Source organism: Rana temporaria, chromosome 7, assembly GCF_905171775.1.
Source record: "Rana temporaria chromosome 7, aRanTem1.1, whole genome shotgun sequence".
In the NCBI taxonomy this organism is placed as follows: Eukaryota; Metazoa; Chordata; class Amphibia; order Anura; family Ranidae; genus Rana; species Rana temporaria.
Genome location: NC_053495.1, coordinates 138827947 through 138847230, shown reverse-complemented (window position 1 = coordinate 138847230; position 19284 = coordinate 138827947). Strand labels below are relative to the sequence as shown.

General features: G+C 42.7%; 1 protein-coding gene across 1 annotated transcript in view; it reads left to right on the top strand.

Moving 5' to 3' along the window:
- RPAP2 (RNA polymerase II associated protein 2) overlaps window positions 1–19032 on the top strand; it is a 105397-nt gene extending 86365 nt beyond the window's left edge. Inside the window, exon 12 of the mRNA XM_040360030.1 lies at window positions 18834–19032. Coding sequence (XP_040215964.1) covers window positions 18834–18987 — 154 coding nt within the window. The 3' untranslated portion in view covers window positions 18988–19032. The remainder of the gene's footprint in view (window positions 1–18833) is intronic.
- Window positions 19033–19284: the final 252 nt, after the last annotated feature.

The window sequence follows — 19284 nt, the reverse complement described above, 5'->3', positions numbered from 1 at the left end:
AGTATGGTATTTTTATTTTTTTGATTTTTACAGAATCATATTTACCTAGGTGGAGAACCGAGAAAACACAGCTGATCGCTCAAGTTCTCAGAGCTACGTGAGCAAAGAGCTGGTGACTGTCATTCACCACTGTCTGCTCTGCTATACTTCCATAATTTTGTTAAAGAATAAAGCTGGTCATTGATGATTATTAATTATTTTTCCCATTTAGCCTGCTGTCTAATTAGAAAAATAAATTCCTTCACCCACACAAACAAGGTGGATGAAGGCATACCTCCTGCCATGCCATTGTGTTGTAACAGTGGGACACTTTGTGCTGTCAGAATACACTGATTAGAGGCTGCTGCCACTGATCGACAATAGTTTTCCAGCTTGTCCATTTGACAGAAATTGATCTAACATTTTACTTCTGTTGGACAGGTATGGCCACACACTGATTGAAATTCAGCTAGACCCTGCTCAACCGGCAACATTTTTATCTCTCTGTAGCCAGCTTTACTGTACGTTTCATGTAGAGGAGCTCTTTTTATACTTTATACCTGGGGACATCCTGTGTTTTATCACAAGCCCTAGTCAGTTGGGGGGGTGGGGGGTTGGTAATGCTATATTTTGTCAGGGCAATGGCTGGTGTTGGAGCTTCAATTTTTACGGCACCATGGTTGATATGGTGTCGGGATGATTGAAGCGCATTCATTCACGTCGCCTGCCCCCAGATGCAACTTGTCACTTGCCATGTCCCCTGCCACCAGATGCAGCTTGTCATTTGCCATGTTGCATGCCACCAGATGCAGCTTGTCACGTGACCTGCCTTCAGATGCACCTTGTCACTTGCCATGTCGCCTGCCACCAGATGCAGATTGTCACTATCCTGCCACCAGTTAAAGCTTCCCACTGTTGCCTGCCACCAAAAAATACCAGATGCAGCTTGTCACTTCTTAAATGTAAAGGCAATTTGGTGGCAGGCAACAGTGACAACAGAGAGAAAGGCTCCTCTCCCCAGCTTTTCAGCACATGTGAGGGCGGGCAGTGAGAGATGATGTAATCTCTCTGCTGCCCGCAGCTGCACAGTGAGGGTGAAACTGTGGTGATGCAGGATAGGGAGTGAGGGATTGTCATCTCTCTGCTTGCTCGCCGGCCCACTCACTCAAATGCCACTCTCGCGGCCCGGCTGCATGGTGACCACAGTGCGGTGAGTTAGGGACCCCCACTATAGTATAGCTAGTGGAATGAAAATAAGAAAGCCTTCAGTGATTCTTTTATTTGTACATTAGATTTGGGGTGGGCAAGTTTTAAAGTTAAATGGGTTGTAAAGGCAGAAGGTATTTATTTTATTTTAATGCATTAAGATAAAAAGCCTTCTGTGTGCAGCAGCCCCCCTAACATTTACCTGAGGTCGCTCTCTCTGCAGTGATGTCCACGAGTGTCTCAGCCGCCGAGATTCTCCTTCCTGATGGGCTGAGCCACAGCCGCCATTGGCTCCCGCTGCTGTCAATCAGTCTGCTAACCAATCAGGGGAGAAGGGGTGGGGCCGTGTTCCGGGTCTGAATGGACACAGGGAGCTGTGACTCGGCTCAGGTTTTCCCATAGCAAGCTGTTTGCTGTGGGGGCACTGAACAGGAGGAAGGGGCCAGGATCACAGAAGAGGGACTCGAGAATAGGAGGATCTTGGCTGCTCTAGGCAAATCCACTGCAACAGAGCAGGTAAGCATAACATGTTTATTATTTTTATGGGGAAAAATAAGTCTTTACAATAATTTTAACCTGGGGAATTCAGATTGATCTTAAAATTGAGAATGTGTAAGAGGCTACCTTCAGTGAAAATCACACTTGCATGTGGTCAGTAGATCCAGAGATATAGGCATCTCAAGTTATTTTTCAGTCTGGTTTTTGAGTTTTCCCCTGGCCACTCTCAAGTCTTGATCCTCACTACTAGCCAGTAACACGACTCGTCACATTAATGAAACAGTTGGGAGGCTAAGAAAATGGGATGAATGGGGGCAAGCTAATATTTTACAGCAAATGGTAAGATTTGCATGTAACTTTGGTTGGCTGCATCTGTGGATCAACTGGTTGGTAACAAATGTTCATTTTGGAATGCCCAGGTTTGTGACAGATTTCAGAGTACATATTGAACAGAGTCTCCTGAAAAGTGAGCCCAGAAATACTTGCGGTATAAATTCTCACCCTGGCTTTCCTGGATATGTTGCGCCTTAATGCCCTCAAGTGACTGGGGGAGTCTATAGGTACTAAAATTACAAAACAAAACATAGGGCATACAGGCCTAGTGCAATATCCTCAATAGTAATTTTAATAAGTAAAAAGGGTAAGTATTACACTCACAAATTGACACGTACATCACAGCTTTTCATATAGAAACGGCAGCTTAAGGTCCGCGATGCAATATATCACATAATAGATCAAATTCTAGCAGTACAGCTGGCTGGATCCTTTTGATGAAGAGGCAAGTCCTTGAAACATGTCAGCCTTCTATACTGTTGGAATTTGTTCTGTTATGTGACATGTTGTATCATGAACCTTAAACTGCTTTCTATATGAAAAGCTGTGATGCATGTGTCAATTTGTGAGTATAAAGCCCCATATACACTATCGGTTTTCCTGCAGGTTTTTCTCTTCAGGTTTACCAAAACCATCTAATATGAAGTCAAACCTCAAGAGTGTCAATGTGTATGCAATCAGCCAGGCCCTTGCACTACATGGTTTTGGTAAACCTGAAGTGAAAAACATTCAGGGAAAACTGATAGTGTGTATGGGGCCTAATACTTACCTTTTTTTTTTACTTATCAAAGATTACAATTGAGGACAATGCACTAGGCGTGAGCATCTGTTTTGTAATTTTGTGCCAGGTTTATTTTAACTAAAATTATGCAGATTTAGCCTTCCATCTGATTCTCCTGTAAATAAACTGCTGCAGGACGGTATAAAAAAAAATTATACTTTTACTTCTGGCTGTGAGGACATTAAATCAAACTGGTACCTGGTCCATACGCTGTACTTATAGGGCTTAGTCTCACAAGTGAGTAGAAACTTTAAGTAAACGAGGCCTAAAGATACCTCATATTTTCTGCAGGCAGGAATGTTTTCACACACAGATTTGTGAATCTACCTTGGGGCTCATTCACGCTTGCAGCCATGGGTCGGTCGGAGGCCGTTGAACCACCTGCCTCAAACGAACGCAGCGGTAGCAGGGGGTTGTTTACATGCTGCAGCAACAATGCTACACTAAAACTGCACCCCATGTCGTGACTGGTGGGCAGTACTGTTGCTAAAACAAGCACCGAGGAGGTGACATTTTGCCTTCCAGCTGCCTGTCAGCCACCTTCTAAAGAGTGATCAACTGCAGATTGCTTTTTAGAGGGGTGGCAAGGGCTGCCGCTAGTGTAAACAAGCCCCTTACACACAACTGCACAACTTGGGGGTGCCACAGTCACTCGCACGTCAATTAAGAACCCTAAGAGCACTGTGTTGACACTTGTGAAGGGTGTCGGTGCACTGGGCTTAAATTGGTTGTAAAGGCTGGAGTTTTTCTTTTTTTGCCTTCATGCTTACTATGCATGAAGGTAAAAAACCTGTGTGCTGCACCCCACACAGCCTCCCGCTCAAATACTCACCCGAGCCCCCTCTCGACCCAGCAAAATGTGCACAGGAGCCTCAGATCTCTCTCCCCCCTCATTGGCACTTGGCTCCCACTGCAGTCAATCAGAGCCAGTGAACTCGTAAGGAGAGAGAGGGGGCGGGGCAGAGCCACAGCTCTTTGTGTCTTATGGATGCATAGAGCGGGAGTTGGCATGCACCAGTGCCCCCATAGCAAACGGCTTGATGCATTGGTCAAGATGTAGGAGCCAGGCATGACGGTGTGGGAAGAAGAGGATCGGGGCTGCTCTGTGCAAAACCATTGCACAGAGGAGGTAATTATGAAAAAAAAATTTAATAAAAAGAAAAAAGACACAAAATGTTAATATCGCTTTAAAACCGATCAAATTTGCATGATCAACTTTAGCCAAAATATAGACCGTAACAGTTTGCTGTCTCATGATCAGGCATTTGTAAGCTGGTGTGTAGATAGAGGTTGGTATTTTTTTATTTTAAATACACAGATTATCTTTGTGCCTGGCAGCTGTTGTCTTTTACTGGAAAATACAAATGGAAGCCATCCGCAAGCAGGTGCAAGTAATCTGTAATGCCATTCATGATAAGACAAGCATGCAATGAGCAGTAGTCAAGTCAGTGTCATTTTAGGGAAGCTGCTTGGTGGACAGAAATTCTCATTATTCAGCTGAGGATAAAATCGCTTTCTTTTTTTGCTTGACAAGTGGCTTATTCGTAAACGTTTCAATTCCCCATCCTTCACCTCTCGCTGTCTTTGTGATGAACACAGGGTGGTCCTTTCATCCTATCTAGCATGGACCGTGGATTTCATGGAAAATTAACAGGCTAATTGTACTGAAGTCGATCGATTGAATGACTTCAGTACAACCAGCCTGCCCATTTATTGATTGAATTTCACCCAGTCCCCAGCCGAGATTCGATCCCACTATGGCCGGCTCATGGGAAGCTATACTTGTGATTTTTCTTTTGGCCCTTTTCAAGTCCAATTTTGCTAGCTTTTTTTGTTTATGGTACCAAAACCCAACAGGACTATTCATCCTGTCCTGGACTTCCAAAAGTCTTCCCTGAATTTGGGATATTTAGGCCTCATCAAGGCACTGCCAAGGCAAAGATAACCCCTTTCAAAACTGTTCCCTTTTTGCTCAGTTCCACTGTGGGGTGATCTGAATAGGGCTGTGTACAGGAGATGCCTTCGCAGTCTGACAGATTTGGAGTGTTTTTGCAAAGAAGAGTGGGCAAATATAAGTCATGATGTGCCATGGTATAATTAAAATCAAAAGGTGCTTCAAAGTATTTAAAGTGATGCGCACTTATGCAACCATATTATTTTTTTTATTTTTACTTTGTTTGTTGTTCACCGAGTTGTACAGTTTATAGGTCACATTAAAGGTGGAATAAGTTCTGAAATTATTTTACATCACAGAAACCTGACATTTTAACAGGGGTGTGTAGACTTTTTATAGCCACTGTAAGCCTTCCCTCCAGTGAGGGAGGGTGAGCGTTTCCCGTAGTCTAACTGGCTGCGCCAGCACCCATTGGGGTCAGGACACCGCTGGGTTCCTGGCAGGTTAGTGCCCTAATATTGAAAGTCAGAAGCTAAAGTATTTGTAGCTGTTGACTTTTAATCTTTTTGTTGGGGAGCCTGGAGCTCCTTTTTTAACTTCCTTAAAATTTGGAATATTACATTAATCAACAGAACAAATATATCCTGTGCTTAACTTGTTAGCGAACACATGTCGATACCTCTAAGATGAGATGTTTAAATCCTTTTATTAAATATTGATGTGATATAATGGAAAGGCTGCTCTCCAGAGGTTAAAGTGGACCTTCAGTAGTTTTTTTTTTTTCATCTTTCCATCTATTAAATCTTCTGCCCTTGTTTTAACTTTGGATAGTAAAACATTTTTTTGTGCCAGTAAATATCTTATACAGCCCACTTCCAGTTTCTTGTCTGGTCATTAGCTTAGGCCTATGACATCATGCCTCTCTCTCTCTCTCTCTCTCTCTCTCTCTCTCTCTCTCTCTCTCTCTCTCTCTTTCTCTTTCTCTTTCTCTTTCTCTTTCTCTCTCTCTCGTGAGAAGTTGGAAGGAAGGGGGGAATGAGTCCTAAGAGGGCCAATGGGAACTGCAGAGCTGGAGGTGTGCCTTTGCGTGTATAAATCCTGGAAGTAATTAATTACCACAGCCGTTTCTTCTGAGGGAGATCCTGAAAACATGACATGTTGGGGTGCCTTGAGAACTGGAGTTGAAAAACACTGTTTTAGAGTATACAAAGGGACCAATTATACAGCACAAGCACTGTGCTGTTATTCATGCTTTAAGGGAACCGAATAGATTCTTTTTTTTTTTTGGGTTACAAGCGTAAAGTAAATTTGTGCTTTGCCTATGAGAAGCTTGCGATTGACTCATTTTACCTACTACTTGACACTAATGTTGATTATAGATTAGCAACTCGGGCACCCAGCGCCATCAGATGTGAGTTTAGAGTTTTGACTTTACACAGATGTTCCTGGTGGCAAGCAGTGGAGGAGTAAAGGGAAGGTAAGTATTTGGAGCTGATGGGATCAGTTTTAGCCCAGGTTCACTCTGACGGCAGGAATTAAATTGTGTGAGTTAGGCTGAATTTCATTCCTGCATGTTAGTCCCAACTTCGGGGGTGATTTCAGAGACCTCTGTGCGGGTTGCTACACAGACGTCTATGGAAATTGCACCCCGATGTCGCCAAAAGTAGTACAGAAACTACTTTTGAGAATCGGTACAGTGTCGCACCGATTCAGACAGTGACATTACCGGCAATTGCCATCGATTTGACATGCCAAATGGCTCCAATGTGAACCTAGGCTAAGTGAATTTGTTGCTTGTACAAAGGTTTTTGCATGATTATCAGAACAAGCAACATCTGTAGCTAACATGTTTCGACTTAATCTAGGCACCAGAATTATGGTTTACTCCACAAATTAGGCTGCGTTCCTGAGCTGCAAACTGTATTCATAGGTTGCCATGTCTGAGTAGCCTCAGCCAGCTTGCTTTACCATTGTACCCTTCCTGCACAGAATCTGAAGTTTTGTGATACTTTAAACATGGAGATATGAAGGGCAGGGAAGGAGAGAGATTGCTGCTATCGCACACCACATGACCCAGATGCCAGGAAGATTGCAAAATAAGAGCTGCGTTATCAGTTCAGCATTGCTGAGATCACAGGATAGAATGGGCAGACCAGAATATCTACACTAGAAACATAACACAAGGAATTATTTTACACCTTTCACTTTCTTCACAGGGCTGAATGGACAAAATAGATTACTCTGATTGATTATTGCATTATAATTACTCCAAGTTTTTGTGTTTTTTCTTTAGAGAAGTCTGCCGTTCAAATTCATGCATCAGTAGCACAAAATATGTGATTGTATCTCTTGATTTCAGAAAGTGGAACTGTTAGCCTGTGAGACTTCTGGGGTGGTCATGCTCACTGGTCATTTTTCACACAATATGGAAATATTTAGGTATAGACCTAAGGGAGGAAAATACTGTAGGCAAAGGGGCAGATCCACAAAAGAATTACGCCGGCGTATCTTTTGATACGCCGCGTAATTTTACATTTCCTGCGTCGTATCTTTGTTTTGTATCTACAAAACAAGATACGACTGCATCTCGGATCGATCCGACAGGCGTACGCCGTCGGATCGTAGATGCATTCTTACCGCCGGCCGCTAGGTGGCGTTTCCGTCGAATTCCACGTTGAGTGTGCAAATTAGCTAGTTATGGCGATCCACGAACGTACGTTATGGCCGGCGCATTTTTTTACGTCGTTTGCGTTCGGCTTTTTCCGGCGTATAGTTAAAGCTGCTATTATGAGGCATACTAAATGTGGCCGTCGTTCCCACGTCGAATTTTTTACGTCATTTGCGTAAGTCGTTCGCGAATAGGGATTTGCATAGAATGACGTCACCGTCGTAAGCATTGGCTTGTTCCGGTTTCATTTTGAGCATGCGCACTGGGATACCCCCACGGACGGCACATGCGCCGTTCAAAAAAACGTTGTTTTACGTTGGGTCACAACGTATTTACATAAAACACGCCCCCATCACATCCATTTGAATGGCGCGCCCTTACGCCGCCAAAGATACACTACGCCGCCGTAACTTATGGCGCAAATTATTTGAGGATTCGAAAAAATAAATAAGTTACGGCGGCGTAGTGTATCTTAGATACGCTACGCCCGGCGGATATATGCGCTACGTGGATCTGCCCCAAAGTTTTTAAGGACCAGAAGGATTTGCCCCCTTAATGGGCAGGCCATTTTTTGCAATGCGGCACTGCGCCGCTTTAATTGCGTGGCCGTGCGACAAATAGAACTTTCTTTGGGTGGTATTTGATCACCTCTACGGTTTAGAATTTTTGCGCTATAACCAAAAAAGTGACAATTTTGAAAACAAAAACAATTTTTATTACTTTATGCTATAATGCATATCCATAAAAAAATATCAGTTTAGGCCAATATGTATTCTAGATATTTTTGGTAAAAAAAAATCACAATAGGCGTATATTGTTTTGTGCAAAAGTTGTGTCTACAAACTATGGTATAGATTTAGGGACGTTTTATTTTATTGTTTTTATTAGTAATGGCAGTGATTTTACGATTTTTTTTTTCTAAGCAGGACTGCAACATTACGGCGGACAAATCTGACCCTAAATGACACTTTTTGGGGACAAGTTACATTGGTCTGTGCTACAAAAAGGCACTGATCAATGTATAAATGACACTAACAGGGAATGGGGTTAACACTAGGGGCAATCAAGGGGTTAAATGTGTTCCCTCAGTGTGTTCTAACTGTAGGGGTATGGGCTGCCTGGGACATGATAGAGATCGCTGTTCCTGATCACTGGGAATAGCAGATCTCTGAGATGTCCCCTGTCAGAACTGGGATCCACCTTGTTTACAATGGCAGATCCCCGTTCTGCCTCTGTGTACAGCGATCGCCAGCGGACAGCGACATACGGGTACGTCGGTTCGTGCAGAAGAGCCGACCTGCCGATATATAAGTACGGCGGCTGGTCGGTAAGTGGTTAAAATATTTGTAACCAGTAAATTCTCTTCATACAAAAATTGGTACAACTCTACGGTTCACTGGTACTGTTTGATCACCTGCAATTGAGAATACAACAGTTTCATGGACAAATCATTGTAAATCACAGATGGTGAACTTTACATTTAAACAATATAAGGCTTAGGGGATTTGAACACTGAAAATCTTTTTGTAACCTGAAGGTGTTAACTGTGAAAATATGAATCTAGTCATCCTGAGCAGATGTGCTACTAACTGCCATGTTTTTCATGTCAAAGCAGTTTAACTTCCTATACTGAGGCAATTCTGCATCTGCCATATGCTGCAGCTTCTCTCTGATGTGTGAGCTGTGCTGGTTGGGACCAAATACTGTGATTTAACCTGAAAAACACATTTCGTTCAGAGAGTTTGCTTGCATTCTGGCACTGAAAAATTAAAGTGAATAGTCCCATATTGGATGCTGTATTTACGACCCAAATTGAGTTGTGGACATGTTGGTGTTGGCGCACCATCACTTGAAACCAATCACAAATCATCTTTTGATTTAGCCTGTAGTGATCTAATCCAGTAACTAGGGGTTTCTTTTCTCTAGTAGGGATGAGATTTGAGTTTGCCCCTGCCTTTGGTTCAAGCCGAATCCTGCGATGGGTTTGAGATTCATGGTCCTGGTAAATTTATGTGCAGATTTTCTCAGATTTATTTTGTGAACCTAAAGCACTGCATGGCCTTTTATACTATGGCAAACAGGCTTGGCATATAAGGGGTTTGGTTTAGTGAGCCCCCTCAATTTAAAATAATGGGGTGCACAGAGCATAGGGGTTGATTTACTAAAACTGGAGCGTGCAAAATTTGGTGCAGCCGTTTATGGTAGCCAATCGGCTTCTTACTTCAACTTGTTCAGTTAACCACTTAAGGACCGGACCAATATACTGCTAAATGACCCAAGGGGTTTTTACAATTCGGCACTGCGTCGAAAAAAGAACAAAAAGATTAAAAGTCAACAGCTACAAATACTTTAGCTTCTGACTTTCAATATTAGGGCACTAACCTGCCAGGAACCCAGCGGTGTCCTGACCCCAATGGGTGCTGGCGCAGCCAGTTAGACTACGGGAAACCCTCACCCTCCCTCACTGGAGGGAAGGCTTACAGTGGATATAATGTCGGGTTTCTGTGATGTAAAATCATTTCAGAACTTTTTCCACCTTTAACCACTTAAGCCCCGGACCAAAATGCAGCTAAAGGACCAGGCCAGGTTTTGCGATTCGGAACTGCGTCGCTTTAACAGACAATTGCGCGGTCGTGCGACGTGGCTCCCAAACAAAATTGGCGTCCTTTTTTTCCCACAAATAGAGCTTTCTTTTGGTGGTATTTGATCACCTCTGCGGTTTTTATTTTTTGCGCTATAAACAAAAATAGAGCGACAATTTTGAAAAAAATGCAATATTTTTTACTTTTTGCTATAATAAATATCCCCCAAAAATATATAAAAAAAACTTTTTTTTGTCCTCAGTTTAGGCCGATAGGTATTCTTCTACCTATTTTTGGTAAAAAAAAATCGCAATAAGCAAAATTTATAGCGTTTACAAAATAGGGGATAGTTTTATTGCATTTTTATATTTTTTTTTTTTTTTTTTTTTTTTTTACTACTTATGGCGGCGATCAGCGATTTTTTTCGTGACTGCGACATTATGGCGGACACTTCGGACAATTTTGACACATTTTTGGGACCATTGTCATTTTCACTGCAAAAAATGCATTTAAATTGCATTGTTTATTGTGAAAGTTGCAGTTTGGGAGTTAACCACAAGGGGGCACTGAAGGAGATTCGTTTCACCTAGTGTGTGTTTACAACTGTAGGGGGGTGGTGTGGCTTTTAGGTGTGACGTCATCGATCGTGTCTCCCTATAAAAGGGATGACCCGATCGATGCAGCCGCCACAGTGAAGCACGGGGGAGCCGTGTTTACACATGGCTCTCCCCGTTCTTCAGCTCCGGGGACCGATCGCTGCACTCCAGCGGCGATCGGGTCCGCGGGACCCGCGGTCCCGGAGCTTCGGGCCGGGTCACAGGAGCGCGCCACGGGTGCGCGCCCGCGACCCACGGCTGGGTACTAGTACAGGACGTACCTGTACGTACATGTGCCCAGCCGTGCCATTCTGCCGACGTATATGTGCAGGAGGCGGTCCTTAAGTGGTTAAGCTTTGGCAAAACAAAACTGTAAGCTGATATCGTTTTAGTAAATCGCCCTCATAGTGTCAGTGAATTGGAGGCTGTTGTAGGGAAAATATAGGGAAATCTGACAAACTACATAGGGAGTGATTAGCGTCAGTTGGGAAACGTTACTGTTAAACCTTGTTTTCTTTTAGTGACCGCTGTATTTCATTCTATAATATTAGGCTTTCCAGTAAGCAGTGAAATTCTTTTTTGCTAAATGATTGTCCGTTTATTGAGAAATCTATGTAACAGAATTCTTTTAGCTGTTTTTCCTTCCGTTTTCCAGAGATTGGCAATTGAATTTTTTTGTGGTTGTTGCACAGATCAAGGCTGGAGAGTCTTGCCCGGTGGTGCCAGAAGGGTTTGCAATCTCTTGTATGATCAGTAATGGTGTGTTGTGATGTGACACTGCTTATGTGTGCTCCACACTTTAGTACTGATATCCTTGTCTCCCAGTGTACAGACATAACCACACTGTGATCTTACCCTCTCAGCACTTCCTCTGTAGCCTTCCTGATCCCTTTCTTATAGCTGAAATGCTCTGTGAGCACAATTCCCATCCAACGGTAACATTAAATGAAATGACCTATAGCTCCCTTGCCTTGCAAAGCGTTATTTCTCTTTGACTTTTCCTTGTTAGTGCACACATGTAAATGAGTGATACTATGGTCAGATTCTGTTCTGATAAGTGTAATAGTGGTAGTTATGTAATAGGAAACAGTGTTTGAAGTCCATAATAAAAGCATGGAATTTACTTTCTAAATGGTTAATGCAAACTGCTGAAACTTTACATCTTAATCGGCTCACGTTTCTTAAAGAGGAACTCTGGTCTAAACAATTGCTACAGTTTCTAATCTACATTTAATGTAATATAAATCATTTTATTTTGGAAAGCTGGGAGGGCCTTCTAATATCGCCCAGAAAATAAGCTGCAAGTGTCCGATTTCACACTTTTCTTGGGTATCATTGGGGGCAACGTGATTTTGTGTGTGTGCACATCTTATACATGTTATAGCATTGGAAACAGGAGTAAAATCAAGAAGAGGAAGCTAGGGATACAATTCAAAATTCACTTGACATGGAGAAGATATATAGCATGCTAGGTTATGACAAGATAATATTGGAGATTCTACATATGTTTGCAAATTACAATATATAGTGGTTAGGGCCCTAAGTGCAAACATTATTCTCCTGCAAAGGGGAAAATGGGTTTCGGGGGATTTTGTAGTGCCACTTACATTGAATAGATCCAACTATAGGTCTTTTTTTTTGCTTTTGTTTTTTTTTACTGGCTGAGGAAAGCTGCCCAGAAGATTTCTTGGCGTTATCCCAGGAGGGTGTAGACACAGGTTAGGTAATGATAAAAAGGGCCCTGGCCATCACACATTTAGGGGACTTTAAAATGGTCCAAACCACAGGTGTCAAAGACAAGGCCCGTGGGCCGAATTTGGCCCTCCAGGCCATTTCACGTGGCCCTCGCACCTCTCCTGCAGCTGCAGGAGAGCTCCAGCCCTCCTCTGGTCCTCCTCCAGACCCTTACTTTCTACTATAAGCAATGCATCCAGTTTCTTCCCAGCAGCAGCATAAGGGGGGTGCACTGTGTTGTAAGGGAAAGTGGAGGACTCAACTTCTAATGGTGGGGTGGCTCTTGACAGCTAATGTAAAGGATGGGGATGTGCTGGACATCTAATTTTACAGATACAACCGGCCCTTTTGAGGGAAATCATAATGCTGATGCTGCCCACAATATAATTCAGTTTGACACCCCTGGTCCAAACAAGTTTTCTGGCGGTATTTCCCCTAAAAATGACCTGCCCCTAATCAGAAAAGCTTTTGCATTCGTGTTGGTAACATTACCAACACGTGTGGCAGAGTCAGCTACTGTAGTTCTTACTTCTGACACTTTAAGAACTTATCTGTATGCCAGCAATTGATTCTTAAACATTTACCTAAACAAAGCACTAACAGTAATTAAGACCCACTCTGATCTAGCATACAGAGGTATGCCAGTAAAGTGGGCCATCACTGTCATGTCCATCACAGTCATGTCATGTCCATCACATGTCCGTCATGTCCATCACTGTCATGTCCATCACAGTGCTATATCCCCTGTCTCATTTAGCACTGGGCCAGGAGATTCTCCAGCGAAAGCTAAATGTAAGCAGAAGGGCTTGAAATGCCCATATTTAGGAATTGATTTGTTACTGGGTAAGCAGACCCTGCTGGGGAACTAAGACTAGTTTGAGTGACAGAGTACCGCAGTGGGTGGATTTGAAAGCCGCTATTGGACTGATTAGCGGTTATGGGTCTGGAGCGGACCTGATGAGGAACTAGTCTTTTCTTTACCCATCAGGCTCCGCCCATCCTAGTATTGGCCAAGTTTGGCCGAGCATTTGTCAATGTGAAGTTTGCATTGATTTAGGAGGGAGGGTGTGATTAAGTGCACTGGGAAAGGGGTGTCAAGTGTAGACACTTCTATCCCAGGACAGACATTTATGTTCCTGTCTATGATGTGGGGGGGGAGGTATTTAAGAGAAGGTTTGATCCAGAGAGATCCCACCGCTTCAGATAGCCATGTCTGCACCAGTCAATTAGTTTTACCAAATGGCAAATGACATGGTATCTTGTAAGGTCAGTTACAGCTAGTCTTCTTTAGAGACAGTTCTCAATGTTGTCTGGTTCTCCTGTGTGCCCATGAAAAAGATCTTTTTATGTCCTGAGTCTGACCTGCACAGCTATGACATTAGTGGTTATACAGGTTATTTTTTTAATTCTTGGATGTATGACAGCAAGAGCTATGGGGACCCCATGAATTATGTTTTTTTTTTTTTCTAAATTTATGCTGTTGTAAGTTGTGGTCAAGTTTGGATAAAAATAGCGCTTGTCATAGCTTTTTATAATTTGTTTCAGTGTGGTGTTTTAAGTGATAACTCAAAACTGATCCTCTTTTAGATAGCTGAAACTGTTGGAACTTTTGAAATTGTTTTAAAAACAGTATATCTCTCTGTTCCTAAAAGTTGAAAAATTGGCATTGGAATAAAATACATGTATCCTAATTAAATTCTTGAATATGTATATATACATCACTTTTTAGAGACACTATGAACTAGACAAGGGGTTTACAAACTACAGGCCTCCAGCTGTTGCCGAACTACCCGTGGCAGCTGGTGTTTTTTTGTTTGGGGGGTGGCGCGGAAAACAATCAGGTGATTAAAAAAAACACCCCCGCTGCTTTAATTTATGCGCCCGCCGTCCTGAAAGGGGCCGAACGCATGACTAGGGATGGCCACGGCGGCTTCATGCTACCCATTAACAATATAGGGGGTGGTGTGGATAGAGTGGGCGGCGCCCTTAATGGATGGGCCGCCCCTGGGTACTGCACGTCCCAAGAGGCATTGTAAAACTCTGGCATTTACAGACATAACTAAGCATGATAGGAATTGTAGTTCCTGAACAACTGGAGGGCCGTAGTTTGGAGACCCCTGAACTAGACAATTCCTTCTCCCCTGCCTCTCTAATAACCAGTGAAACGCCTCATCACCATACTGGACAAATAGTGAGTAGGTGGGTCAACTCTAGACATCTTTAGGAAATGTTAGAATTTACATATCGGCGTGAACAGAGTTTTAGGGCCCCCTGGGTGCTTTTGAAGATGCCACCATCTCCATCACCCTTAGGGAGCCCTTAGGAAGTATTGTGGCAGTAAGGGTCCCTGCCATTGTATAAATGGGTTTAAAAAAGTCACAGGGCTTTCAGAGTATGCTTGAGAAGCGCCCACATATGTTTTGTGAGCAGAGAAAACTGTCTTAGGTTTTCTCTAAATTTGGTCATTCCAGATTGGGGCTGGAAGCTTGAAGGTTCCAAAGTATATGGGGTGGGATGGAGCCTTCAGTCCAGAGTCTGGGCTTTGCTAGTTTCCTACAGCCTGTGTGAGTGCACAAGTGGTCGGGATTGCTATAAGTCAGATCTAAGCATAGCTCAAGGCAGTTGCTGCCATTTGAAGACAGACCCCTGTCAGGAGACCTGGCTGTTTTCTCTCAGAGACTGCATCTCTGGTGAAAGGAACTTCTTGCCGGAAGGTTGGGATGGCTACGTAGGCCTAGGAGACCAAGAGAGGGTTTGTGAGACTGGGAAAGCCGAGGTGGCTAGCGGGTCCAGGGAGGCTGGAGGAAGTCCAGAAGTTTCATAGAGAACGAGCAAACCCATGAGGGGGGGGCTGGAGAATCATATTTGGAGGCCAGGGGGTGCCATTGCAGCAAGGTACTGCAATCGGGGCTGATTAACACTAACAGGCAATTAACTATAACTCCAGTGTGATGTGGATTTGCTGTACAAAAGCGCATCTACCACCCCCATATCACAGTATATACTTTAAAGGGATAATGCACTTTTAAAATATATTGGCTCCTATGAATTTATTAGGGAAAATTTAAATGTTTGTCAATATATCTTTTTTTTTCAGAGCTCTTTGGCCCAGCTACTGTGCTTAAGTTATCTTCCAAAGAAGAAGATAATCTGGGCTCTATGCATTTGGTTATATTATCTTATATAATTAATCATTATGAGAACAGGCAAAGTGACAGATTCTCTCTAACTTCATTTGCATTGGATTACATTTGGCTAAATATTAAGTATGATGGAAAGTACATTCGTATATACAAAATATTTTCGATACTAGTTTCCTTTTTCTAACTCGGATAAATGAAGACTTTGTTCTCATTGTGGTAATTTTGTCTGAGAGACTATGAATGTAATCTCACTCCAGAATAAAGTGCAGGATTGTGATTCTTTTCTGTGGTTATTGATTGACTGTATCCCTTGAGTTCTTCCTATCCATATTTCATGTGCCCAGCAGCTGTAGGTAAGGTTGATGGAATAATCATTGTAGCTCTTGCTGGGAGATACAAGGTAGTTAAATCCTTGTCTTGAAACAGACGGAGGTCAGATTTGCTGTGCCACTGATGAGATTTTGCATTTATGAGATGATGATGAGATTTATGTTTTAACTAATTCTTTAACAAACTATTAAATGGTCCTCCAGGGAGGCAAGTGGTGCTGTGCAAGTAGGAGCTGGCATCTTAGATTGCTTGCTACAACTGCTTCATCAGATTTTGTTGGAGGATTGCTTTATTGTGGCTTACCTAAAGATATATGCATGTTTACCTGTTAAAAAAAAAAAAAGTATGGGCATGTTCCTAATGAGCAGTAAATGATCTTTAAACTAAGACCTTACAGACCTACGTAGTTGCAGATGCTGTGGATTATATTTCATCCTCAAAACTAAAGGCTCTAGAGCAGTGGTTCTCAACCTGTCTAGTGCCGTGACCCCTTGATAAAATTTCCCAAGTTGTGGAGACCCCTAACGGTAAAATTATTTTCTTATCGTAGGTTGTTGGCACCTAAGGTAATACAAGTAATTTGCGCCCCTAACCCACGGACATTTAGCACTCCCCGAGTCCCTTCCACTCCTACAGTAATAAAACCCCTTATAGTACATTTTTGGATGTACCACTCTTTCTCTTTTTTCTCCTTGTTTTCCTTTTTATCTCTCTCTATCCTAATTTCTTGTTTGTTATCCCCATCCCTTACTAGACGTCTTTCTTGTTCTTTCTCTTATTCTTTCTCTCCCTTTTTCTTTGTTCCTCCTCCTCTTTTTCTCTCCCTTCCATGTATTCTCTATTTTTATTCCTTCTCTTACTCCCTGGTGGGGAGTATGGAATCAGTGGCAGTGCTGGCGGGAGTTGGGAATCTGTGGCAGTGCTGGCGGGAGTTGGGAATCTGTGGCAGTGCTGGCGGGAGTTGGGAATCTGTGGCAGTGCTGGCGGGAGTTGGGAATCTGTGGCAGTGCTGGCGGGAGTTGGGAATCCGTGGCAGTGCTGGCGGGAGTTGGGATCAGTGGCAGTGCTGGCGGGGAGTTGGGATCAGTGGCAGTGCTGGCGGGGAGTTGGGATCAGTGGCAGTGCTGGCGGGGAGTTGGGATCAGTGGCAGTGCTGGCGGGGGGTTGGGAGCAGTGGCAGTGCTGGTGGGGAGTTGGGATCTGCCAACTTAGGTGCTCTTGATCAAGGTCATCTGCTGATCTGTAGTGGGGACTTTTAAAGGCAACTCTAATCACAGGTAGTATTACTCACTGTGTCTCTGACTTTATGATTTCTCGTAGCAGTGACACCTATGCTGAAATCAGCAGATAGGGTCTCCTCCAGCCCCTCCCATTTCACATTCCTCACCAATCAGCTGACCTCTAGTCCCTGCCTCCCAGCTATGCTGTGAACTGAATGGACGGCTGAGTGGGCGGCTGCAAGCTTCAGGAACAGCCCAGGTTTTGGGGACCCCTGGCAAATCCTCATTTGACCCCCAAGGAGGTCCCGACCCCAGGTTGAGAACCACTGCTCTAGAGGCTCTAAAGTCTGGTTGCAGAATTGCTGTCCATTGCTGAAAAGTTTTACAACACTTGCTGTTTGTTTATATTATGAGCCTGGTCAAGTGCCAAGTCCCTACTGCCAGAAAAAGCAAGGGATGATGAGCAGGGATATCCATGCATTTGCTGTGAACTTTAAGGCCCCATGTACACGGGAGTCGGGACGCTGCTAAATGTACGTTCAGAGGCAATTGGAAGCTTTTTTTCAACTGCTCCTGAACTTGTGCAGTGTTCTCCTATGTGACCATGTACACAGTCTCGTTCATTGCCATTTTTAGGCAGGTAATTTTAACAGCGTTTCTTTGAAAGCAAAAAAATGGGTTCAGACGCAGAAGATTTCCAAGTTTCAGACGCTAAATACGGTAACCCACGTTTAGCAGCCTTTCGTTTGTAGGCGTTTTTCGTTTTTGCCCGTTTAAAAATATACAGAACACTTCTAAATGCGCCAAAACTGACGTTTTAAAACGTGGGTTACTATATGTCAAGTTTAATAATTTAGGAGCAGTTGTAAAAACGTCCCGTGTACATGGAGCCTTAGACACCATGCCCACAAACTGGGGAGGCTGAATACATAAGTAAAATTCCAGGTGGTTTCCTGTTCTCAGAGAATCACAAATATCACATACAGCCTGCCATATAAGTGAATGGCTGTAAGCAGCCATACTCTTGATAACACCAATTCTTCCATCCATCAGCTTTTACCTACAGTACTTCATACATGCATGCACAGGGTAAGTCACACACAGGTCAAACACATTGCCTTATCTGTCTTTTTAAATGTGGATCCCAACCACAGAATGTCCTTTTTGTATCTCCCTAATTTATTCTTTCGTTTGTTAGCGATCTGACTGACACACAAAACCATTCTTGGGCTTTTCATTTTTCCTCTACACACATATATAGAAATACAGGCTTGGATTTTTTTTTATTATTTCAATATTTTTTTATTAAAAGATTTGTCGCTACAACGTATTGCCAATAATTTTTGTAAGTTACATGTATATGCAGTTGGTACTTGCTTAAAGCACGAATAAGTTGTACATCCAGCCATGAAACATTCACAAGTTTCAACAGAAAAAAACAAACAAGACAATAGCACTTAAGCCTCCAAGTTGAAATGTATGATCATCTGCAATTCACTTGCCTGAAATAAGGAAACATCCGAAATGGCTTCCCTCTTGAGGCGGAAAAAACATTTTCCCCACATACTACTTTGTCTTTGAGGGGACCTGTTGCATTTATCATAGCGAAATACCATCATTAAATGACATGTTATGAGGAAGTCTTAAACTTTTATTTTTTTCTCTTTAGTTGAGCAAAATCGCAGGCTCTCTCTTTACAAAGTATATTCTAGCTACAGAAGTAACCAGTTGTTCCATTTTGTATAGAACTTTGTTAACAAACGATTAAGCAAGCTATTGTTTTTTTTATTTTTTTTAGAAGGTGATGTAGTGATTTTGTGACTTGAAACATCAAATCTTTTCTAAAGTTCTTTTGGTCTCTCTTTTTAGGTTACTACCTACGATGCCTGAGTACAAAGACTCACAGAAAAATCCAGTGTACACAGAGTTTATTTCCAGACTTTTAGAAGAGCTGCAATTTCACAGTGAAGACCTTGAGTTTCTGAAAAAGAGCTTTGCCAGCAATACATTGTGTTCATCATAAGTTTAATCCTGCCTGAAAATATTATTAAAAAGTAGAAAAACATAACACATTTGTCTTTTGTGAATCCTAGGGGCCTCCAAACTTTGTATAAAAAAGGGACACGTCGTATAGTTTTACATATATATTTTTGTGCCAATAAAAAAGTTTTAGAAATTAATGAGTCGCCCCCTACATTAGGATCCTTTTTTTTTTTTGTTTGGCATAATCAAAATAATACATACAAGACATCGGGTAGGCAATAAAGCATGTACAGGTACCAAGGAATTTCACAGTGATCCAGGCATTCGTGTTGGCACT